Source organism: Salvelinus alpinus, chromosome 6 (genome assembly GCF_045679555.1).
Source record: "Salvelinus alpinus chromosome 6, SLU_Salpinus.1, whole genome shotgun sequence".
Taxonomy (NCBI): Eukaryota; Metazoa; Chordata; class Actinopteri; order Salmoniformes; family Salmonidae; genus Salvelinus; species Salvelinus alpinus.
The window spans coordinates 53,371,393-53,398,364 of NC_092091.1; the positions used below are offsets into that span (position 1 = coordinate 53,371,393).

Consider the following 26,972-nt stretch of genomic DNA (forward strand, 5'->3'; position numbering starts at 1 on the left):
TCAAAAAGGATTTACGGGGAAAGCACACCAAACAATTATGTTAGCTCAGTACATAGCCACAGAAAAACACAGCCATTTTCCCAGCAAAAGATAGTAGTCACAAAAAGCAGAAATAGAGATAAAATTAATCACTAACCTTTGATGATCTTCATCAGATGACACTCATAGGACATCATGTTACACAATACATTTATGTTTTGTTCGATAATGTGCATATTTATATCCACAAATCTCAGTTTACATTGGCGCCATGTTCAGAAATGCCTCCAAAATATCCAGAGTAATTGCAGAGAGCCACGTCGAATAACAGAAATACTCATCATAAACTTTGATGAAAGATACATGTTTTACAGAATTAAAGATACACTTGTTCTTAATGTAACCGCTGTGTCAGATTTAAAAAAAAAAATTAAAAATAAAACACCATGCAATAATCTGAGACGGCGCTCAGATTTAACAACCTTTCTCCGCCATGTTGGAGTCAACAGACATTACATCATAAATATTCCCTAGAGGGGGTCTATTAGTTGCCCTCCACAGCATTCAGCAAACTTGCTGCTGAGCCAGACAGAGCTTCTTAAATTTCTGCATCAGCATTGTATCATTGTCCCGTTTCCGTTTTCCCTTAGACAGACCCTGCTTCTCCTGGCCATTCCTCATAAGAACACGGTTTCTTTTCGGACATTCTCGTTGCCAGTGACCAGAAACCTGCAATAATGACATACATTGGGGCAAAAAAGTATTTAGTCAGCCACCAATTGTGCAAGTTCTCCCACTTAAAAAGATGAGAGAGGCCGGTAATTTTCATCATAGGTACACTTCAACTATGACAGACAAAATGAAGAAAAAAAAATCCAGAAAATCACATTGTAGGATTTTTTATGAATTTATTTGCAAATTATGGTGCAAAATAAGTATTTGGTCACCTACAAACAAGCAAGATTTCTGGCTCTCACAGACCTGTAACTTCTTCTTTAAGAGGCGCCTCTGTCCTCCACTCGTTACCTGTATTAATGGCACCTGTTTGAACTTGTTATCAGTATAATAGACACCTGTCCACAACCTCAAACAGTCACACTCCAAACTCCACTATGGCCAAGACCAAAGAGCTGTCAAAGGACACCAGAAACAAAATTGTAGACCTGCACCAGGCTGGGAAGACTGAATCTGCAATAGGTAAGCAGCTTGGTTTGAAGAAATCAACTGTGGGAGCAATTATTAGGAAATGGAAGACATACAAGACCACTGATAATCTCCCTCGATCTGGGGCTCCACGCAAGATCTCACCCCGTGGGGTCAAAATGATCACAAGAACGGTGAGCAAAAATCCCAGAACCACACGGGGGGACCTAGTGAATGACCTGCAGAGAGCTGGGACCAAAGTAACAAAGCCTACCATCAGCAAGGGCATTGAAGATGAAACGTGGCTGGGTCTTTCAGCATGACAATGATCCCAAACACACCGCCCGGGCAACTAAGGAGTGGCTTCGTAAGAAGCATTTCAAGGTCCTGGAGTGGCCTAGCCAGTCTCCAGATCTCAACCCCATAGAAAATCTTTGGAGGGAGTTGAAAGTCCGTGTTGCCCAGCAACAGCCCCAAGACATCACTGCTCTAGAGGAGATCTGCATGGAGGAATGGGCCAAAATACCAGCAACAGTGTGTGAAAACCTTGTGAAGACTTACAGAAAACGTTTGACCTCTGTCATTGCCAACAAAGGGTATATAACAAAGTATTGAGAAACTTTTGTTATTGACCAAATACTTATTTTCCACCATAATTTACAAATAAATTCATTAAAAATCCTACAATGTCATTTTCTGGATTTTATTTTCTCATTTTGTCTGTCATAGTTGAAGTGTACCTATGATGAAAATTACAGGCCTCTCTCATCTTTTTAAGTGGGAGAACTTGCACAATTGGTGGCTGACTAAATACTTTTTTGCCCCACTGTACACCAGGTTTCTCTTCTACTGAACAAATAATGTTGTTAGTTTCACTCGGAACCTGCACAACTCTTGATACCCACGTCTCGTGGATGCATCAAAGTTTTTGAACATTCGTCCAACTGTTTTGGGGATGCTGATTTATGTGTGATTACTGTCACCGGAGGTTTGTCTTCACTACCTTTTACAGCCGGTGTTCTGGTTGGCCTAAGACGTCATTCGTCACTGCTGTCAGATTCTGTTGACTCAAAGCCATGCAGTGCTGACCAGATGCTTGAAACCCGATCATCCTTGCGCAACAGCCTGAGGATAGATTGAGGGAACAAAGGGTCCACTTGTGGGGTCAAGTCTATTTTTTACGACCCTTGCCTGTAATTGTTGAATTTCTTCTTTCAAGGTTTTGATATGTTCACCAAGAGCTTTCGAACTATCCTTATCTTTCTGCAATATCCTGTCATGATTCTCCAGAAAGAATTTCTCATCCCGTTAACCTACTTTGGCTATAACAGTCAACGAGTTAGACATCTGTATTTTTCCTCAAGCTTTTTGTATATCAGATTCCATATTCCATCTTTGTCAACAATGATGGAATATTTCTTTATTATCTCTTGTCTACACTTCTCTACTTTGAAATGGTTCTTCATATCACTAGACAGTGAATTTAAAATATTTTTCATTCTCACATCCGGAGGAGCTGTTCCGTACTTTTCCAGAGTGATTTTCTCACTTAACAATGGCGTTATATTAACTTCAAAAGTTGGATCATATATCTCTGTTTATATATTAATTTAACCCCAAAGGATGTGTGTGTAACCCCTTTTGAGGACTCAAATCTCTTCTAGAACACACAGTCTGTAGGGCCTGGCTACCCATAAAAGTTATGTTCACTTCAAAAAGCTTGTTGAAGGCTTACATTAACCACGTGTAAAAATTGCTACTCTACTAGCAACTCCTATGCAACAGGGTTTCACAAAAAGAAAGGACTCTAACCATTTAATAGAGGACTTGAACCCCTATAATAGAGAACAAAGACAAAGGACTTAAACCTTATTCATCACAGATACGTATCACTCATTGCATGCACTAATTTTAACCTGATTTGGTTCTTTTAAAATGGTATTGGTCTAGACTCAGCCAGCACTATGCCATCAATCAGGAGATTAAGAGGTGACTCCCAAAGTGGGTTGCGCTCAGCCTTCTCTCTTCTGGATCAACACAGTTGAGTTTTTCTTGTTCAGACAATTCATCTGGGTCACGGCACCAAATGTTAGCATTTGTTACTCTTAAATATCACAGACCCCAAAGCAAATCAGTGGTAGGAAAATAGGTTTTATTCATATTCAAAAAGGACGAATCATGTGGGGAGGTAGATGTTCATGCTCCCCTGTCCTCAGGTGATTCTCCCTGAGTGATTCTCTCCAGTGAACAAAGGGACAGGATGTAGTTTATAACCCATCCCTAGCCTGTGGTTGACCAGTTAGAATTCCTTGCAACAAAACTGGGCCAATGGCCAACTAACAAGTATCCTATTTCAGGCTCACTGTATAGACAAATTCCTCCCATGTCTCTGACCCGTTGCTCATTAATCCCCTATTACAGAAAAAACACTATTTCCAATGATCGTTAGTACTCTATTGACCTATCGTACTCTGCGTTGTGTATTTATCTTCAAAATCTTCTTACACAACCATCACAAGACCCCCCCCCGCACTCAAGGTGAGTGCCACTATCCAACACACATGCCAAAAGACAAAAGGAAGAACTGCAAGCATTGCACAAAACATGGGTGGGAAAGAGGGAAATGACAGATTTTCTGTCAAATGCCAGTTCGCTTTTTGTTTCCTGGCAGAGAGGGACTGCTTCAGACTATCACCACATGCATAAGCTACAGTGAAAGTGAAATCTAATCATCTACACCTGGGTTGTAAAATGAACACGAATGCCATTTGTAAATAATACAACTTATTTCAGCTAATGTCACGTGTGTAACCAAGTTTGTTTGAGAAGACAATTTTGTATATTTTTTGTTGTTGTATATCTGTTGCTTTTATATTGTTTTTGTAAGTAGTTAATTTGTATGTAGAACCAATACATTGGATATGCCTAGGCTAAACGTTCAGGCACTTTGGAGAGGTTGAAATAACACTTGAATATCCCCTGTATGTCCCCCGACACCACCACAATGTTTGAGAGAGGCTGGTGTTGTAAGAATTTTTAGTTTTTGAACAATAATTTTTAGGCACATCCAGTGTGCAAAAACAGTACAGTTACCACATTTGGACACTTTGGAGAGGTTGAAAGGACAGTTGAATGTAGCCTGGATACCCCATACCACCACAATGTTTGAATGAGGTTGATATGATAGAACTTATGTTTTAATACTGAACAAACGGCAATTAGGGATTGCACAATATGTAATAGCACTGGATTTATCTAATTTACAGACATATGCCAATTTGGAGAGGTTTAGGAACACTACTAAAACATCTGCCCATTTCTAGTAGTTAGAAATGGGTTAGGGTTAGGCTTTTGTGTGCTTGATCTTGTGTGTTCTGAATTATGTAACTCCTGTCTATCTTCTGATCATATTCTCCCAGATGTCGTGTTTCCAAATATACCAAGTTTTGGCATGTCAGAATCATGTAAGCACACATGAATAGCAGTTATTTTGGTGTATTTCTAGTTAGGTGGAAATCTTCATTTTGCCATTACATTTAAGAGGTTAAGCTGTTTCGCCTGGCATTGAAAATGTGCGCTCTCGTCAGGACACTGTTGTTCGGAGGAGCTAGCCAACAGCACCGCCAACACAATCTCTTAAAAAATTATGCCAGCTGATTCATGATTTAGACTGGCTGAGAAACGCTGCCTGCCTATCTGTCTCGTCCCAACACCTTCATTACTATGGGACAGCTGGAGATCAAAATTGAAACAATGTTGCACATGTTGGAGAGACTAACAGCAAGGATTATTTAAAATCTCCGATGTTGAAAACTAAATGTTAGTCTAAATTAAATGATGTCTGTATGCTTTTTATAGTGGCGATCAACTTCATAAATTGCCTTGCTGGTCTGATGAGACAGTGGATTGCGCAGTCAGATGGAACAGAGTAAATAGGCATTTTAATGTCATAGATTTAGCCGGTGGTAACTTGTGGAATAGACACCGGCTGGGATGTGGTTTTAACCAATCAGCATTCAGGATTAGACCCACCCGTTGTACAATTAAACATATTGCATGGCATTACATTTCATAACACTTTTCACAACACACTCAGGCCACTACTCTACTACCACATATCTCCAATACACAATCCATATGTACTTGTGTGTAGAGTGCTTGTGTTAGTATGTGTATGCGAATTGCAAGGGGTGAACAGATTGCACGTCTGATTTATTGAGTTCTCCATATGGCCGATATTAAAGGGAACTTCATTGAATATAATAGTCTTAAATTCAATATCGATGCACAATTTCTTCATAAAATGTCAAATGGGTGCAAAATGCACTTCGTGGAACAACCTATTATCTGTTGTAAGATCTTGTCTTAATGGGAAGGAAATACATCTGTTTTGTTTCCTTGATAGCGTTTATGCCTAAATGCTCTGATGTCCAAACTGTATTTTTTACGATAGATTGGCCTAGCCTAATCCGATTTTAAGAAGTCTTAACTTCCATTGTAATTGTCGTAATATCTGTTCAAGATGAGTCAACTTGGTCTGTCTCTTTGGCTCCATTTAGATAGGCAGCCCAAATCTATTTTTTCCCCACCAATTGGTGTTTTGACCAATCAACTCTGAATAGATCTGACGAGAAAAGATATAATGTGATTTAGACAAAAGACCAATTGGTGGAAAAAAGCTCAGAATTGGGCTGCCTGTGTGAATAGTCGAAGAAACAACAATATATTACCATTTCCATGCTTTGTTAAATGTTTAAATTGAGTTTGATCCATGTGTGACTAGGCGTATATGCATGCAACGTCATATAGGCTAGGTAGATTAACCTATACTGAACAAAAATATAAACGCAATACTTTCAATGATTGTACTGAGTTACAGTTCATACAAGGAAATGTCACTGGAAATAAATTCATTAGGCCCTAATCTATGGATTTCACATGACTGGGAATACAGATACCTTAAAAAAATTATTGCCTCACAATAGGCCTCATCACGGTATCTCTGTGCATTCAAATTGCCATCGATTTAAAATGCAATTGTGTTCGTTGTCCATAGCTTATGCTTGCCCATACCAAAGCTCCACCGCCACCATGGGGCACTTTGTTCACAACGTTGACATCAGCAAACCGCTTTCCCACATGACGCCATACACGTGGTCTGCGGTTGTGATGCCGGTTGGACGTACTGCCAAATTCTCTAAAATGACATTGGAGGCGGCTTATGGTAAAGAAATTAGCATTCAATTCTCTGGCAACAGCTCTGGTGGACATTCCTGCAGTCAGCGTACCAATTGCACGCTCCCTCAACTTGAGGTGTCTGTGACATTGTGTGAAAAAACTGCACATTTTAGAGTGGCCTTTGGTTGTCCCCAGCAGAAGGTGCACATGTGTAATGATCATGCTGTTTAATCAGCTTCTTGATATTCCACACCTGTCAGGTGGATGGATTAATTTAGCAAAGAAGAAATGCTCACTAACAGGGATGTAAACACATTCGTGTACTAAATTTGAGAGAAATAAGCTATTTTGTGTATGGAACTTTTTATTTACTGGACTGATAGCCTGCGTCTGAGGGGAGGGAGGGATCAGCGGTGAGGCTGCCAGTAACCCGACTCACCGTCCCTCCTCTCTTCGCTGAGAAAGGGGAAACAGTCTTCCAGCTGATAGCGAAACAAACTTAAATCGCACTGCATTACTTCTGCCTCATGCACCAATTAATGTTGTTACTCCTATGACCAGAGAAAGTGAAATATTCCTCAATATTTAAAAAGACACAAGATGCAAATAATAAACTATTAATAAACTTCTCAAAACAATTTGCTATCGTTATTCATTGCTGTGCTGGTTGTAGGCTAGCATTTTATGGCTTATAAAACTGTTGAACAAAGTGTTGACAGTGCTGAATAACAACTTAAACATGAACTTACTCATAAAAACAGCAGCTCTTTGCAGAATTTGTTGGGTCTCTCTTTCTAGTCATGGTTTTGAAATCTCACATTATCAACTTTGCTGTCCGAGGCTTCTTTTTACAGTCTATGGCTTGAGGAAGCTCCGATAACCATGTCTGCAGTTAACTGATTGGCCAACAGTAGGCCTATAGGTGCACTTGATTTGCTCTCTGGCCCTGCCGAGTAGGCAGAGTTCTACCTTAAGTCACATTTAAAAGGTTCAAAATGAGAACACTTTGCCTTCCCAGCGCTAGTGCTGCTGAATCAAGTGCACCTACCGTCAACAGCACAAAGGGGGGGTGTATTGGAACGCAAGGCTTTATTGTTGGGTTTTTACATACATTTTTGGTGATTGACTAGGAATGGCTAGGAGGTTGGTGATCACTGCTGTAAAGAATTCGAAAAAAAATCCCCTTCTGGCAACACCAACGCCTCCATTGTATAAAAGGTGGCTGCATGCACAAAGTTATTACTGTACTTTAAAACCCACTATCCCCACACAGCCACTCTCCTCCTGTTGCACAAAAAAGCCAATGTACTGCTGAGAGCTCGCCAATGTGACTCGTGTCATGGGCCCCAGATTGTTCCTATGGAAGTGAGCTGTTCAATGGTAGCAAAGAGTCCGGCTAACACTCCGGTTTACAAAGCTTTTTTTATTTTTTTTATCTCTAGCTCCTACATTTAAGTGATAATGCCAGAGAAGCCAATGTTTAGAGGATGTATTAGTAACACCGGCTTCGAGGGCATTATTATTATTATTTTATTTAACATTTTATTTAACTAGGCAAGTCAGTTAAGAACAAATTCTTATTTACAATGACGGCCTACCCCTGCCAGACGGTGCTGGGCCAATTGTGCGCTGCCCTATGGGACTCCCAATCACGGCCGGTTGTGATGCAGCCTGGATTTGAACCAGGTACTGCAGTGACGCCTCTTGCACTGAGATTCAGTGTCTTTGACCACTGCGCCAATGTCATAGAACGGGTTACCAACATATTCAAATAATGATTGACACATTTTCAGAAATGTTATTTTTATGAGTTTATTCATACTATTTCAATCTTCCACAAGTCCCGACACACATCTAGGGCTGTTACCCAAGCTGGCTGGTCGTTCATTCTATCGGTTCGGTTGCTAGAGACGCGACCCAGTCGTTCTGTATCTATGGATGCGACACAGTCGTTCGTTCTAAATGTTCCATTGCCTAATAGCTGGCAACATTCTTATCCCTTGCTAGCTAGCCAACTATGGTTAACTTAGTCACGTCAAAATGTGCAGCCAGAATAACCGCAAAGTAGCCGCATTTGCATTTGTTATAGCTGTTTTTTTTCATGATTTTGACTGGCTGAGAAACGCTGCCTGCCTGTCTCTCGTCCCGACACGTTCATTACTATGGGACAGCTGGAGATCGAATTTGAATATTGAAACAGTATTGCAAATGTCTGGGAGACAGACAGCAAGGTTTATTTAAATCTCCACTGTTGAAAATTTAAGGTTAGTTTAAAAGAAATGTGAGATAATGTCTAGATGCTTTTTATAGTGGAGATCAGCCAATCAATTTATAAACTTGATGACAGTGGATTGCGCCGGTGGTAACTTGTGGAATAGACACCGGCTGGGATGCGGTTTCAACCAATCAGCATTCAAGATTACACCTACCCGTATAAGAAGTACATAATGTACCCGTGCACCTGCTTTGAGCATCAGTGTTGTCACAATGGGCCACCATTCACCTTAGGAGAATTTAGAAAGATAGTCATTTTGTTGTTGCGTCTTTTGTTTCATACGGCATTCCTTTTATCCAAAACTGTACGTTTATAACATTTCTAACTTAGACGGCAGCTAATTTGTTGACGCATTTGGGTTTATGTAAGCCTAACACTCTTGATTAATTATATTTGTCCATTGTTTATTCATTATCAAGTGCTGAAATCCTACTAATGATGCTCAATCTATACTAATTTGCACTTTAATACAATGACTCAATATAGAAACAATTAGGCTAAACTGTAATTACAAGACAAATATACATTCTTTAACCTGCTATGTCTTTATGGAGGTTTAGTTGTTGTTTTGTAATTTAGTTGTTTTGTTTGCTTGTCTACGTAGGTGGAAGAGCGCAGCAAAGACAGTCTTCCACTGGAAGAGAGGTAAGATCTTCTAATCCTTGATATCCCTTGGCGACGACAAACCAACATTCTTGTTATGTTACTCATTTGTTTCACTCACACCACGCCCCACAACAACCATAGGTGAGGAAAATGGCAGATAAATAATATCCCACCATGATCCGAAAGGATTTTATCTCTGAGTGGAGAGAAAATGTAGAAACAGCCAAGTGTAGGTAAGTTAGGACTATGGAAACAAACCACAGCAGCAGTATGCAGTTTAATTGAAGCTTGGATTGTGACAGGTGTGCATCTTTCAGATGAGAGAACCAAAGTGGGCGAAAGACAGAAAAGTGGGGGTGGTGTGCAGAGTGGAATAAGATTTGTGTCGTTAAATCAAGCATCATTTTGACTTGTCACACACATTCACATCCACTGTAATGTGTAGACTACATGTATTCAGATGCATTTATAGCAGGGATGCACGATATATCGGTGAAGATATCGTAATCGGCCGATATTAGCTAAAAATGCCCAAATTGACATCGTCCCGATGTCTAGTTTAACGCCGGTGTGCAAAACCGATGTCAAAGCTGACGTGCATATCTTTATAACGTAGGTACATGACGTAATGACGCCACATAATATTGTGCGCTACACGTGCAATACAGCATTCCTAACCTAGCCCACAATGTCTGCTGTGTGGATCGAGCAGTCATTTGAAAGAGTAAGAAAATTTCAGCGAGACAACTCAAAGGTGAAATCCATTAAACACCAAGATAATGGAATTCATTGCCCTTGACAATCAACCGTTCTCTGTCGTGGGTGATGTTGGCTTTCGCCAACTGGTCGAGCACCGGTACACACTACCAAGTGCTCTATTTTTCAGATGTTGCCCTACCGGAGTTGCACAGTAATAGCGTCACTGCTATTAGCTTCACGACTGACATTTGGACCAGCGATATCAGCCCCATGAGCATGATGAGTCTGACAGCACAGTGGGTCGTCGAGGATTTCGTACTGAGAGAAGTCGTATTTCATTCTCATGAATGTGCTGGTTGTCATACCGCTGCTGCCATTTCAATGGCATTTGCAAACATGTTTGAAACTTGGAAACATGAACACACTAGCTAGCTCCATTCAAACAACTGACTCGGGAAATAAGCTCATCAACTTTGCTTGCAGCAGACGTGATACCCTCTGTCATGGCATTGAAACGCCTGCTCAACAGGCATTCTCTCTTTACTGTGTCGCCACCATGCTCGATGCTATGTACAAGGACCGCTACTTTGATGCAGACAAGAAACAGGGCTTACGTGAAATGTTACATACACAGCTGGACATGATGGAAACGGAGACAGTGACAGTGACACCAAGGAAGTTAGGCCACGGACAGACAAACAGCTGAAACTTCACTGCTTGACATGTATGATGAAATCCTGGTTGAGAATGAAACGACTGAACAAATGAACTACGAAACAGCACAGCAAGTAAGTGAAAGAAATAGGTTTTGATTGTTTTACTGGTAATGGGGACATACGTAAATGCCAACAAAATTACTTTTTGGTCAGTGTGTGTGTAACCTTTATTTAACTAGGCAAGTCAGTTAAGAACAAATTCTTATTTACAATGACGGCCTACCGCTGCCAAACCCGGACGACACTGGGCCAATTGTGCGCCGTCCTATGGGACTCCCAATCACGGCCGGATGTGGTACAGCCTGGATTCGAACCAGGGACTGTAGTGATGCCTCTTGCACTGAGATGCCGTGCCTTAGACCGCTGCATCCGTGTGTGTGTGTTAACTGTTGAACTGTACTAGAATGCTTAAATGGCCGCTAGAATTTTAATTATCGGTATCGGGTTTTTTGGAAGGAAAATATCAGATATTGGTATCGGACAAAAAATGTAATATTGGCGCATCACTAATTTTATAGTGTGTGTATGTATTCCGATAAATTGTATGTATGTTGTGTGCATTTATTCATTGTGTACTGAAGTCTATGCCTAGCCTAGATGTTTTAGATACTGGAGTTCCAGAGGGGATTCTAAGAGGGCCTTATTGGGGCCTTTTCAATATGGTGTGGTGTTTATGTTGGTATGAGTGTGGGGGGCGTGAACACGAGTGGCAGAGAGCGAAAGAGCGTCACGGTAATACATTCCAGACTAATTTTAGAACTCCTTTAAAGAAAATGCAGTCAAGGTCCATCTGACCAGAGTTTTTTGTTTCATTCCAGATTGGGAAAAGTCTCCTTTCTTAACGAATAGAACATTGATATGTAATACATCTTGACGGCAGTTAAATGTGTTCTTGTTATATGAAAGACTGGAAGCATAGATGCCAATAGCTCATTTGAAGTGTTGACCCTGGTGCTGCGTTTAAGATAACAAAATGAGCTGGTTTGGCAATGAGTGAGGACATTCCACATTCAAGCACATTCATACTGTGAATATAGGCCTATTCTTTTGTGTTTTCTGGTTAGCCATAGCACTAGTGACTAGAGAATGACATTACAAGAGATGATAAGTCAGAACTGCGACTTCTTTTGCTATCAAATTTCTTTGTTCTAACATATAGCTGGGACTGTCATGGCAGCCACTGTTGGCTAGCTACGTGCTGCTGGTTAGTGTCAGCTTCTTCTAAAAGCCCCCTGACAGTCAAGAAACAGAGCCCTGAGTCTCCTGTGTGTACTCAACTTGTCACTGTGGCACTGTAAGTGGCCCCAGTTGCTCGCTCACAAAGCCCTGAAGGGAATTATGTTTTGTATGGGAAGTTGGCATTTGATTTACTAGCTAACACGTAGCTAACCTAGCCTAGCCTACATCTTAGGCTGTTGCTAAAAATGTCCCCCAGTATAAACACACTGGGAAGGTGTGGAGTCCTTGGACAGAGCTAACATTCAACAACACTGAATTTAATACTAAACAGTGCCGCGCTCCTCAGCGCATTGGTAGAAAGTGTCACTTGATGACTTCCTACAATCTCCTTATCAGTAGCTATACGAGCTAACCGTGTGCTAGCAGGATGCACCATTTGATTTTAACTTCAAATAGCTGTTGATTGATTTCCTTAGGCACATTCCCTGCAGACCCAGTGTGGAAGTGTCTCTGAGCCCAGAGAAATGATAGGAAAGCGGGGACAGGCAGGGCTGGTTGAATCCCCTCGACCAGGGCTCCAGGGCCTCTTGTTCCTGGGTTATCATACCTCTTGACGCAAGGTGCCATCACTCTTCTCCCACCTTGAAAATAGGCTGGAGATAGGGGGAGCGGATCTTGGCCGATGACCTCGCTGTTTGTGTGTGTCAGGGATAACAAACAATTGCCTGGTTTTCCCCAAAAAAATTATAATGAAAAGCTGATAAATAAAACTGTTCCCTGCCAAAATGCCTGGGAGAAAAAAAATACCTTTGCAAGATATGCCCATCAATGAATAACATGTATTATCATTCAATGTTTTAAATTGGCCCGTGTTTTTTTGTTAGTTGTGTTGGATAAATAAGATAAATGATGACTATCACACGTGCACAGCATGCAGAGCCTATTTTGAGTGGTATTTTTCCTGCAGTTCCTCAGTTGGTTGCTGCTGGAGTAAAAAAAAACGTGCTTTTATAAGCCCATTCTTTGCGCAACAATTCTAAATGCAATCTCAGGTTAACAGTTTTGGTGAACGATTAAAACAAGCTACTATTTTTTTCAACTGGTAATTGAAGTGCCCCTCCCATTCAATTGCAAGCAACAGGCTATCAGTGCATCACCCAACACTTTACATGGTGATCTGGAAGCTGGAGGGAATATGCATTTTGAAAACATCCTTTATTGTTTGAAACCTGAATGTTTTATTTCATATTTTGAGTCATGTCTTACCTTGCTTCAAAGTAGCCTATAGGCAAACTCCGACCATGCAATTATTGTATAAAGACTTCATAGGCTAGGCGGCATGTGAGTTTAAAGTTCGGTGAAGCTTACAATTTATCCTACCGTTCTGCGTACCAGTTATAATGATTTTCATATACACATTTTCGTGGAACAGTTTCATTTCAATAATGACGTTTTTCCTTTCTCAAAATCATTGTCACGTGGTTAATCATAAATATCTGGATTAAAATGATAAAAATCTCAATGTCAGCTAATGTGAGATAACCAGCCTCTGCCATGTGGACACATTGATACTAGGGATGCACCGATATTACATTTTTGGCCGATACCGGTATCCAATATCCCCCCCCCCCCCACACCGATAACCGATATTTAACATTTTAGCTGCCTTTTTAAGCGTTCTAGTACAGTTAAATAGTTGACACACACACTGACCCAAAAGTTATTTTGTTGGCATTTACGTATGACCCCATTACCAGTAAAACCTATTTCTTTCACTTACTTGCTGTGCTGCTTATTTGTTCAGTCTCAACCGGGATTTCATCATACAGGTCAAGCAGTGAAGTTTCAGCTGTTTGTCTGTCCGTGGGCTAACTTCCTTGGTGCGCACAGTCACTGTCTCCGTTTCCATCATGTCCAGCTGTGTATGTAACATTTCACGTAAGCCCTGTTTCTTGTCTGCATTGAAGTAGCGGTCCTTGTACCTAGCATCGAGCATGGTGGCGACACAGTAACAAGGCTCTGACAGAATGCCACCGAATCGCTTGTTCACAGCCTCTTGTAGAGTACTTTTGTAAGTTTTAACCCCACGGTCTGTGTCGGCAGTTTTGTTGAGCAGGCGTTTCAATGCCATGACAGAGGGTATCACGTCTGCTGCAGACGAGCTTATTTCTCGAGTCAGTTGTTCGAATGGAGCTAGGAGTGTTTTCAAGTTTCAAACATGTTCTCAAATGCCATTGAAATGGCAGCAGCGGTATGAGAACCAGCACATTCTTGAGCATGTAATACGGCTTTCCTCAGTACGAAATCCTCGTCGACCCATTGTGCTCATGGGGTTGACATCGCTGGTCCAAATGTCAGTCGTGAAACTAATGGCAGTGACGCCCATAGCAAGTAGCTCATGGATGTGCGTTCCAACAATACTGTGGAACTCCGGTAGGGCAACATCTGAATAATAGTTCTTGCTTGGTAGTGTGTACCGGCGCTCGATGTACTCGACCAGTCGGCGAAAGCCAACATCATCCACGACAGAACAGTTGATTGTCAAGGGCAATGAATTCCATTCTTTGTTTAATGGATTTCACCATTAAGTTGTCTCGCTGAAATGTTCTTACATTTTGTTACGTTACAACCTTTTTCTAAAGTTGATATATTTTCCTCAGCAATCTACACAATACCCCATCATGACAAAAATAAAAACCTTATTTTACATAAGTATTCAGACCCTTTGCTATGAAACTCGAAATTGAGTTCAGGTGCATCCTGTTTCCATTGATCATCCTTGATGTTTCTAAAACTTAATTGCCACAATTAAGTTGTGGTAACTTAATTGGAGTTACCACAACTTAATTGTGGTAAATTCAATTGATTTGACATGATTTGGAAAGGCACACACCTGTTTAACAGATTTTCATCTAGATTTATCTTTCATCTAGACATTTCATGAAATTAAAATCTTCCCGGTCATGTTGTCCTGCACCACATTTTCCTAACGGAAACCTTGGTGTGTGCTTCTTTCTCTTGCTAGCTCTCTGCCTGTGTCACTTGCTACTGTGTTTGTGTGTGTCTACCTGTCTGTCAGCTGATCCCATTCCCCTTGGCCCTAACCCATATCGCTTACACCATACAGATCTGCAAACATTTAAAAGTATAGGGATCAAGCTAGGACCAGCTGTGTGACACTTTCTCTGCTCTCTCCACTTCATTGTTATGTTGATAGTCCTCTTTCCTCCCATCCACTTCATTCAGTTAATGGAGTAGCATCCGTTGCTCAGAGACCGAGAGCCTTGACAATGAGTGGTCGTCATAATCTTAATTCAACTCATTGCTATCGTCTCCATGGCTTTGATCAACATTCTAGAGAAGGGCAGGCTTAGCAGAAAGTTTCTTCCCTTCTTGCTCCTTGGTCGGTCTTGTCTGTACAGTCATACATAGCAGCACTGAGCAAAGCTCGAGAAGGAATGCAGTAGTGGTAGCCGTCTAGTATAAGACTATCTTGTAGGTGCATTGAATATGCCTGCCACCCACTGCTCCCTTGCAGTCTTACTTATTTCAGTGAAAGCCACCCTTGGTTCAAAGCTGAACACCAAACTAAACTCCCACCCTGCTATCATCTCATAGCAGATGTGTGTTGTGGGTAGTGCACTGTGGTTTTACAAGGCTCTAAAAGCACACAGAGGCCTTATCAGCCTGGTGCAGAGCTGACTTACACTAGACAGCCCTCTCACGTTTAGGAAATAGAGCTTACCCATAATTACAGCCATTTCTGACTGAAAAGTTCTTACTGAAATCCCTAATTTGTTTAGGAAAGAATATTTCCTATTCTCTCAACCTTTGCTCTCTTTAAGTGACACATGCATCACATACACGTGACCAATAGGGCCTGACCTATAGCATATAATCACATCAATAAATTGGTTATAACAAACTCTGAACACTGTAACACGCGACAGTAAAATAGTTGCAGAGGACGTGACAAACTCGAAATGGGGGAATGTTTACTGGTTGCTCAGGAGGTAAAGGGGAAGTCAGATGTTGAATAAATTTGATTAGTTGTGAAAAATACTGGAGATATAGAAAGAAAAAAAATGTAAGGGGAAAGCGCTGCCTGCATATTGTGTGTGCCAAACAGATGCTGTTATATTACAATATACTTTTTCTGACCGTTTGGAACAACACTAATTATAAGCGTACCAGAGTCTGTAACGTTTTTTTTGTAAAGCTATTATTACAGCAAATACTAAAGAGTCACATTCATTCGTTAACCTCTCTGGGATATGTGGGATGGTAGCGTCCCACCTGGCCAACATCCAGTGAAAATGCAGAGCGCCAAATTCAAATAAATTACTATAAAAATTTTACTTTCATGAAATCACACATTCAATATACCAAATTAAAGCTACACTTGTTGTGAATCCAGCCAACTTGTCAGATTTCAAAAATGCTTTACGGCGAAAGCAAACAATGCTATTATCTGAGGATAGCACCCCAGCTAACAATCACACCATCATATTTCAACCCTCCTGGCGCGACACAAAACGCAGAAATAAAGATATAATTCATGCCTTACCTTTGACGAGCTTCTTCTGTTGGCACTCCAATATGTTCCATAAACATCACAAATGGTCCTTTTGTTCAATTAATATATATATATATATATATCTATATATATATATATCCAAATGTCCATTTATTTGGCGCGTTTGATCCAGAAAAACACCGGTTCCAACTTGCACAACGTGACTACAAAATACCTCAAAAGTTACCTGTAAGCTTTGTCCAAACATTTCAAACTACTTTTGTAATACAACTTTAGGTATTTTTTAACGTAAATAATCGAAAAAATTGAAGACGGGATGATCTGTGTTCAATACCGGAGGAAAACAATGTGTAGCATGCTTTCTGGTCACGCGCCTCTAACAAACAGTACACTTCACTGGAGCCTCATTCTGACCATGGCTACTTCTTCATTTCTCAAAGGAAAAACCTCAACCAATTTGGAAGCGATAGAAACCGCAGGAAGGTCCCTTAGAAATCTGGATTCCCAATAAAAAACCATTGAAAAAAGTGACCTAAAAAAAAAAAATCTGAATGGGTTGTCCTCTGGGTTTTGCCTGACAAATAAGTTCTGTTATAGTCACAGACATGATTCAAACAGTTTTAGAAACTTCAGAGTGTTTTCTATCCAATACTAATAATAATATGCATATATTAGCATCTGGGACTGAGTAGGAGGCAGTTTACTCTGGGCACGCTTTTCATCCAAACGTGAAAATGCTGCCGCCTATCCTAGAGAAGTTAATACAATTTCCGAAAGGAACGGTTTAGGAACGGTTTAGGCCTGTTTGTTTACTCTAATTATTTAGTGGTCGCTTTATTTTATTTTACTACTAAAATGCTTGATTGCATTTCAAATCATGAATGACTCGTATGCTGTGTGATGACATGACCGAATTAATGATTGATTGATACAGTAGCCTGTAGAAGTATTTTAATATAGGCCTCAGTAAGTTACGGTATTAAGACTAAACAGGATGTGCTCTTAAGTCTCCAGCTCAATGATGGTTATACAAGGCTGCTATACTAAAGCCTACTTACTAATGATAATGACATGACTTATTATAATGGTCATCATCATAATAATAACAATAAGATCAAGGAAAAAGCAGGGTTATTATAAATATAATTGTTCTATTTGGAACAGTGTAGCAATACTAAATAAATAATACCAGAGAGTCTGGTCCAGCCTTTGACAGCATAGCAAAGATTAAAAGCAGCCAGATTTGTGAAATTGTTTATCCGACGTGATTTTGTGAGGCTTGGTGCTCACGGAATCAGTAGGCTATTAAACACACACTCAAACAGGCAACAGAAGCAGGATCTGTGTTATTTCTGTAGATATATATGGATGATTTATAAATCCAGGCACCTTTTTAAGTTAGGCTATTGATTTATAGACCTAAGTTGGTTTCCTCTCTCCTCACTTTTCTTAGGTAATTAAGGCAAGGGCTGTATTCTCATCTCTTAACTCCGCTGCTACCTCCACCGCATTGTTCTTAACACCAATATGCTGGTTAAATGGTGTAGGAAAAGGGGCCAATTCAACAGTGCACTGATGCATTTCAGAACCGCGACAGCGACCACTATCCAACGCGGGAGAAAGCGCATTTCTTATAAAATAATATCAGTTTTTTTTTGTGTTGCACCGTTGTTCTTACATAATGTAACCACAGTGTAGCAATACTAGGATAGGATAAAGTAAGGAATACCTAGGATAGGATAAAGTAATCCTTCTCACCCCCCCCCCCCTTAAAAGATTTAGATGCACTATTGTAAAGTGGCTGTTCCACTGGATGTCATAAGGTGAATGCACCAATTTGTAAGTCGCTCTGGATAAGAGCGTCTGCTAAATGACTTAAATGTAAAAATGTAAATGTAATATGTAATTTCAGTAGCACATGCCATAGAGTGATGGACTCTGCCATCCCCATGGCTTCCACAATGCAGCAGTCCTTTAGACTTTGCTACTGCTCGACTAAAATCTCTGATAACCAACAGCCTATCGACCAAACAATCGACCAGTCAATCAAATGGGGTCAGCCCTAACCCACATCCATCATTTTAGGTTCTGGGTTAAAAAAAATTATAGAATGCATAGTCTCAGCTATTTTCCTATATTGCAATTGCCTGGAAGATTTTAGTTTGTTAGCTAGTTTTGTTATTATTGAATGGTGGTTTTGACCAACTTTACCAACCTGTTGCATGTTGCTGTGTCAGTATCTGAGGGACAGAAGTTTTCTGAACCCAAGTGATGTCTTATCACTAGGGCCTGGAGTGTTTCTCTTCAGTTCTCCTGATCAGGGCCTGGAGTTCTTCCTGATCAGGTCACATGGTCAGGGAAACCCCCTATGTTATACTCTACACAAGGTGGAGTGTCGTATGAACAGCTGACCAATTTTCTCGGCTGGTCCTCACCTCTCTCCCTCGAAGCGTGTTTGACGGTTTAACTGGTACAAATAAGGTCACCGCTAATGTTTGCTTTATTCAAGGTAGATCCAGGGATCAAATGATGACCAAACGTAACTTATTTCTGCACTATCTGTGGACAAAAACAAGGTCTGGGGCACACACCATGCTTGCTGAGAAGGGGCTGTGGCTTTTTGAAAATAAACACGCAGCCTCGTGCAAGGGTAGCTCTGCTCTCTCCTCCTTCAACAAACAGTAGACCTATATAAAGCCACCTGACTGTGTGTCTTGAGAGTGAGGGAGCGTGCAGTGTCGTCATCCTAAAAGGTTTGCTTGTACCCCCCCCCCCCAAGTTCACTTTCCCTGTGCACGCACCTCTTCCGCATTAGCATTAACCCCAGCTCTGTTTGTCATCTGACAGGGTATGAACTAACTAGCGATTATTACTGTGGACGGACGGAGATAAGAGGTAGAGAGCAGCCCTTATGTAATGGAGAATAACAATGGCCTGACTCACATTGATTGGTGTCCTGGGCTCGACTTGAAGTACAGCCCTTACACTTCTATTGAAACAAGGGACATTTGGCTCCTTGTTTTGTTTTCACTTGTTACACATGGTCAGGGAGGAAGCTCCAATATTTGTAGAGCAGTGTTTCTTATTGTGAATTGGTCACTCTGCTAGTTCCTTATTGTTTGTTGCTAAATACTGCTTTGAGTCTCAGCATATTGTTTTGTAGTCTTAGCCTATATTTGGTAGGCACCAGAAAATATTGAAAGGTTAATTTAGACGGGGCACAACGCAGACAATATTTATACTGAACCAAAATATAAACGCAACATGTAAAGTGTTGGTCCCATGTTTCATGAGCTGAAATAAAAGATCCCAGAAATGTTCCATATGCACAAAAAGCTTATTTCTCTAAATGTGTGAATTTAATGTTAATTTCTCATACATAAGCCACCTCCCAGCGTTGTTTCAGATAATTTGGCAATACGTCCTCCTGGCCTTACAACCGATCGTGTGAGATCGTGTGAGACCAGCCACCCTGACCACTGATGAAACTGATGAGTAATTCTGTTAGTTATAAAGCCATTTTGTGTGGAAAAACTCATTCTGATTGGCTGGATCTGACTTCCCAGTGGGTGGGCCTATGCCCACCCATGCCTGCGCCCCTGCCCAGTCATGTGAAATCCATGGATTAGGGCCTAATGAATTTATTTCAAATTACTTATTTGCTTATATGAACTGTAACTCAGTAAAATCGTTGCATGTTGCGTTTAGATTTTTGTTAGTTATAGTAACCACTTCTGTGGTGTTGAAGATATCCGTATAGTTTAAATGCCCTCATCACAATTTTTTTACATTTGTTTGACCATCAAAGTGGAAATATTGTTGGCGGAAGTGATGCCATAGCCAGGAAGTGTGAGCGTAAGAGTGTGCCATAGTGTGGATTTCAGCTATTTCTCAACTGGATGTTGCTGCCTAGTGTACATTTTAAGTGCTTGTGCAAAAGACTGGGATGTTCCTTAAGATTTTGTTATAGGCTGCTTAAGACCTTATTCTCATCGACTTGGCACGTGGGGGTGGTGAATGTTTTATGTTGCATGGCGGCTGTGTCATCACGCACTCCACTCAAGAAACTTTGTTCCTGACTGGGAAATTTGGAATGCAACGCGATTTAAGCAACCTGTGTTAGAAATAATGTTGCGGTTATAGTTGATAGGAAGCAAATTATAGTTGTATGCATGTTTCAATAGCGCAAATTATTTCACACAAAGCTATTAGCTACATTAGCATCTAAGATGGCAAGCTAACATTACCACCCGCCAATGAATAATGGTGCATGTTTCTCATTACAAAATGAATGACTGGACAAAGAAAACATCCCTATGTGTCCTACACATAGAATATCAGATTTCAGAGCGTGATGTCAATGTCATATCTGAATGAGCGTGTGAGCAGCCAGCCGCATCCCCTAACCAGCCATTTGTCTACTTATCTGCTTCTCTCCAGACCCGGCGCCAGGATAAAGTGGCTAAGGGGGCACAATTTTTAGGGGGTTCTTGCATTGGAATTATATTGAATTCTGCTTATATCACACTATACCACAATAAACATAAAGTTCAAATCTCTCTGAGACAATTAATTGCTTTAGGCTACAGATTTCAGGCCAATCTCCACTGCGCTGTATCAGCAGAATTGACAGCGCCCTACACGCTATAGAAAGGCTGTTTTGGTAATGAATATAGGCTACAAGATTACAAACGGCCTATGTAAATGCAGCCATACACACAGCTGTCTTACTAAAAATAATGCAAACTAAATGCTGAAAGTAGTAGACTAGTTATTCATGCACGCAAACAAAAATACTGAATAGCAGTTTGGCTTAGAATACCAACACAGCTGCGAATGCGAACAAATGAATGCGAATAGAACAAAACAGTGGTACCAAGTAGGCCTAGAAAGCAAAATATCAGATGGATAAAGGCATGACAAAATCTGTTTAGGCTAGTTACATTAACTTCTTGGGACTATAGGGGGTGCTGTTCCGCATTAGCATATTTGGGTCTCCAAATTAAACTGCCTCGTGCTAAATTCTTGATCGTACAATATGCATATTATTGTTATTATTGGATAGAAAACACTTTCTAGTTTCTATAGAAGTTGGAATTTTGTCTCTGAGTGGTACAGAACAATATCTACAGCACTTTTCATGACAGGGGTCAGATTTCAGAAATTTTTACCCCTGATCTGGAGTCTGTTTTTAAGGCGACAGTGAATGCTATGAAGAAACCGACACTGCCTACGTCTTCCTCTGGGTGTCTGTACGTCATCACGTTTTGAATGGAGTCTATTGCACAATCCCAGCCCATATAAAACCACAAAACGTGGGAGGACCTCTCTCTCTTCTCCGCGCGCCACAAGCAAGATGGACATCGGACCTGCCTCATTCCAAATCGTTGTTTAACTAGTTATATTTCTCCGGTCATGTTTTCAGTCGTTATAGTTGTTAAAAACATCATAATGTAGTTAATTTGAACCGTTTTATAGCAATTTATATCCGTTTAGTGCGATTTTGAGGAATTTCTTTGTCGTGCACTTTTTAGCTTTGGAAACGTTTCGGGGTGTCGGTCGTTGGTGGTGGACATTTCGAAGGACAGAGGACATCTATCGACCAAAAGACGTTTATAACATAGAAAGGATACATTGCCCAAGAATCTGATGGAAGAACAGCTCAAAGTAAACAATATTTAATATGATAAATCGTTGTTCTGTCGAAATATTTTAAACGCATATTTCGCCATTTTGTTTGGTATAGCTTCACTTGGCGAACCCTGTATTGAAAAGTAAGGATAATTTTAAAAATGTAAATCAGCGGTTGCATTAAGAACTAATTTGTCTTTCGATTCCTGTCAACCCTGTATTTTTTAGTCAAGTATATGATTAGCTTTCGATTAAACTAGATCACTCTGAAAGCTGACGTTCCTCATTTTGAGGCTTGAGTTGTGACTATTTCCATTGTATAACCACGGTTTTGTATGGCTAAATATGCACCTTTTCGAACAAACTGTATATGTATGTTGTAAAATGATGTTACAGGAGTGTCATCGGAAGAATTCTGAGAAGGTTAGTGAAAAAATTAATATATTTTGGCGGTGATTACGTTATAGCGCTCTTTGGCTGGAATCGATGCTCTGGTAACGTTTGCACATGTGGTATGCTAACTTATCGATTTATTGTGTTTTCGCTGTAAAACGCTTAGAAAATCTGAAATATGGTCTGAAATCACAAGAACTGGGTCTTTCCATTGCTATGCTTTGTCTATTTTTATGAAATGTTTTATGATGAGTAAATTGGTCATACACGTTGCTCTATCTAGTAATTCTAGTCGATTTGTGATGGTCGGTGCAATTGTAAACTGTGATTTCTACCTGAAATATGCACTTTTTTCTAACAAAAACTATCCTATACCATGAATATGTTATCAGACTGTCATCTGATGGTTTTTTTTATAGGTTATTGGCTATCAATATCTTAGTTGAGCCGAATTGGTGATAGCACCTGAAGGAGTAAGAAACTGATGGAGTTAGAATAGTGGTGTATTTTGCTAACGTGTTTAGCTAATAGATTTACATATTTTGTCTTCCCTGTAAAACATTTTAAAAATCTGAAATGGTGGCTTTATTCACAAGATCTGTATCTTTCATCTGGTGTCTTGGACTTGTGATTTAATGATATTTAGATGCTACTATCTACTTGTGAAGCTATGCTAGCTATGCTAATCAGTGTGTGGGGGGGGTGGGGGGTGATCCCGGACCCGGGGTAGAGGCTCGTGAAAGGTTAACAGTAAACAAACGCAGTAAACAAAAGGCGAATGGAGATCCAAAATATAGACTACAACCTACTACAGTGAGAAGCAGCCATGCAGAGCTGTCTTGCCAAACAAAAAGACATGGAAAATCATGCAGCTCAGGAGTACAGCAACACGTTGTGATATGGCACAATACACTTCTATGGATTAAATTCAACCCACGTAATCAATTAAGCAATGCCAGCCTACCATGAACACGTTGCCAGAGTATTGAGATTGTTGAAATATGTATTATGTACTTGTTATTCTCTGAAAATGTGCAAATTATATGCAACAAAAAGTCACCTTTTTGAACCCTCAACAGTTTGCATCCCTGTAACTATCAGCATCCATCATTGCCTTACTATTAGGGCTGGGAATTGCCATGGATCTCACGATATTATCACAGTACGATATTATCACGATACTTAGGTGCCGATACGATATGTATTGCAGTTCTCACGATTCGATACATGGATTTTATTGCGATTTGACGTTCCAAACATATTGCTCACCATATGTCTGTTGCAGAGGGACTAGAGAGCCATGAGAAAACAAGTTTTGATCAGTCATAGAAATAAGTGCTTAAAGATGGAGAACCGTCCTCCCGTGTGGCTGTTGGTAGAGCATGGCGCTTGCAACACCAGGGTTGTGGGTTCGAATCCCCCGAGGGACCAGTATGAAAAAGTACAAAAATGTATGGAAATCGCTCTGGATAAGAGTGTCTGCTAAATGACTAAAATGTAAAAATCCTAAAACAATTGGTGTAGGTACAGCCAACTAGAGCAAAAATAATACTGCGATATTGTCAAAACGATACGATATGACGGGTCTCCAACAGGTTGATCGCCAAGCAACAGGTAGATCGCCATACAATTCTGAAAGTGCATGCAATTTTATATGCGTTCCACCTCAAACTGTCATAAACAAATCTCACAAGTATCAGACACCGTAAGCTCCCAGCTACTATCTAATCAACACAGCTTTGACATTATCCCACGCCTGTTAGCCACTATTTGGCTTAAAAAGTCAAACCTTACACAATGTCTGCCATTGCGTGCATTTGTTTATCACTCCGTGTGTAGCCAGTTGATCTGATAAGTCTTTTGGCTTGACAGAAATACATTCCCCTAAACCTTATCAATGAAATGTTAACTGCAAATGAAGCTTACCTGGCAGAAGTATATCATGAGTAAGTATATCATTTGTATATATTATTTGTTATTTGCACATTTTGAAATGAGCAGCAGCAGTACAGAACCATCACTAGACCGGCACATTAGACAGCACTTTCCTCAATCGCTATATGCGCAATAATTTTTAGATTGAAAAACAAAACTGAACACAATTTTTTAAAATATATCACAGATTTTATGGAGTTGTTTATGAACCATTATTTTACCAGGTATATTGACAGAACATAGTTTATTATGTTCTCTTGTACACTTATTAGAAAGGTAGAATAAAATGAGTAACTCATGACACGTTTAACATTTTACCGTTTTTAAAAAAGTAGCTCTCATACTAGAAAAGGTTGGAGACCCCTGCAATATGATATATTGTCAAATATGATCCCGATATGTACTGTAACTATCGACCTAATGTTTAGGCTAGGCCTGGTGTATGACACTGTTGTATACATTGCCAATTCAAATACACACATGGCATTGGCAATGCACATGAACTGTGAACTTCTGTCACCTCTGATCTATCTAGAGTGTGAACGATGATCTAAGTAGTATGAACATGATACATGAACATTAACTTGGGTATTAATTCACTCCACTCTGTATTCACTTCCTTTAGATGGTATAAGGGTTGTGTCACAAATGGCACCCTATTCCCTATGTCGTGCACTGCATTTGACCAGCGCCCTAGGACTTCATTCTCTGTATTACTGTGACTACTAACCTCAATGTGTGGTATTTTGGAGCGTTTAGGCAGGTGATGACATCGCCCCCTTTTTGCAGTTGGTTGTGGTTTTTTTTCTCTCCCTGCTACAGCAAAGAGGTTATTGAAGCTGTGTGAAGTCTCTGCATTTAGCATGCTGAGTCAGGCGCACGCACAGAGACCCACACACAGAAGCACTTAGCACTGACGAACTCATCGATCACACCGACAGCGTCATTTCATTTTGATACACCAGAAGTACATTCGTTTCCAATGGAACGCTGCGTTTGCCTTGCAGCATTGCGTTGCGGTGCGTTCTGTGTGGCGCGTACGTTGCATTTATCGAACGTGTGCATCAAACTGTATGCTTAGACGGCTTGACAGAAATGGTAGCAGAAGGTGAATGTTGAACTTTTTGTTGCACACATATCCGGATGACGCTGCGTACCATTTTCCGCTATAACGGTATCGGTGTGATCGAGGCGTAAGGGGAGTAAGATTAGCCCCCTTCCTCTCGCCCGACCCGAGAGTGAGATCATTCCGTGGCTAAATCAATCATGTCCAATTCATGCCAAACCAAGCAGAAACACAGAAAAGAAAAGGAACCAATATTGCCCTAAATAAGGGGAGAACAAAAACTCGCATGAAAGGAATTGACTCGTCAGTCAAACCTGTGGCTTTCAGTGTGCTGAAGCAGTGTCATTTTTGCTTTGGCATGAAAATGGTCAGTGCGGCTCAGAAGTTCTCCAATGGCGTTCTCTGCATAGCAGCAGTCCATTATGCTAAAGCGCTATCTGAACTGATGGGCCTCAACGTATAGAGAGCCGTATCAAACCGTTTTTTAGGAGATGTGCGGGTGGGTAGTGTGTGTATGCGGCTTTGCGTGCAAGTCTCCCTTTCCCCTATTTCTGCCCTCTCGTCTCGCCCTCTCTCTCTCGCTCCCTATCTGCAATGACCCAGTGCAAAGCTGGCAGATGAGCGGTGGGGAGTGCTAATTTTCACACCTCCTGCCGTTCCTGCACCCACTCTCCTCTCTGCTCCTCTCCAGCATCCCCGGAGGCAGCCAAGCTTCCTATTGCTCACCATGACGCAGATAGACCCACCACCAGCAGCTCCTCAGTGAGGTATTTAGGCCCACTAGCCAGAGGTTAACCCTTCAAATCTCAGTACAAATTGAGATTTTAAGGGTTAAAAGGGTATAAAATAAATTATTTTGTTCTGCAGGTAGTTTTACCTGATCAAGTTATGCTGAAGTATCAACATGATTGAAATAACAAAAAACATGGGTGCTTTCCAGTATAAATGGATTTCCGCTTGTTGTCAGTGGCCTATTAAGGCTATTCAACCTCAATATCTTTTATGGTTTCTCCCTTCGCAATTCACGTTGGCGGTGATGTGTCATAATGATCCCAGTGGCAGAGGTCTTACAGACTAGAACATTAGGGGTTACTAGGATAGAATGACGTCGTCCCCCACCTTTTATTCTACTACCTCTCATCTCCTTTGGCAGTGGGGAAAAAGCTTTGTCTCACCATAATAACACATTGTATTGGCGAGAGCAAGAGGGACGCTAATAACTAGTGCTCTAGCCGGGCTTTCATATTGTAATGCACACTTATGACAGCTTTGTTTCACTGTAGATATATTTAGCTCTCTTTCTTCCTCTTCTCTTTCTCCCCTCTTCCTGGGGCGGTAGGTAGTCTAGTGGTTAGAGCGTTGGGCCAGTAACCGACAGGTTGCTGGTTCGAATCCCCAAGCTGACCTGAGCAAGGCAGTTAACACATTGTTCCCCGGGCGCCGAAGACGTGGTTTTCGATTTAAGGCAGCCCCCTGCACCTCTCTGATTCAGAGGGGTTAGGAACAACAATATTATGCGGAAGACACATTTCAGTTGTACAACTGACTAGGTTTCCCCCTTTTAATTAGCTAGCGCACAGCGCTAATGCCAGAGCTCTCCCCTACAGGCAGGTCATCGGAGCCGTGAAACAGACA

At 40.8% G+C, this 26,972-nt stretch overlaps 1 protein-coding gene across 4 annotated transcripts in view; it reads left to right on the forward strand.

Moving 5' to 3' along the window:
- tmem131l (transmembrane 131 like) overlaps positions 1–26,972 on the forward strand; it is a 99,223-nt gene that overhangs the window by 11,694 nt on the left and 60,557 nt on the right. For all 4 annotated transcript variants that reach the window (XM_071407012.1, XM_071407015.1, XM_071407013.1 and 1 more), the window contains exon 3: positions 9,180–9,220. In XM_071407012.1, the coding sequence (XP_071263113.1) occupies positions 9,180–9,220 (41 nt within the window). The remainder of the gene's footprint in view (positions 1–9,179; positions 9,221–26,972) is intronic.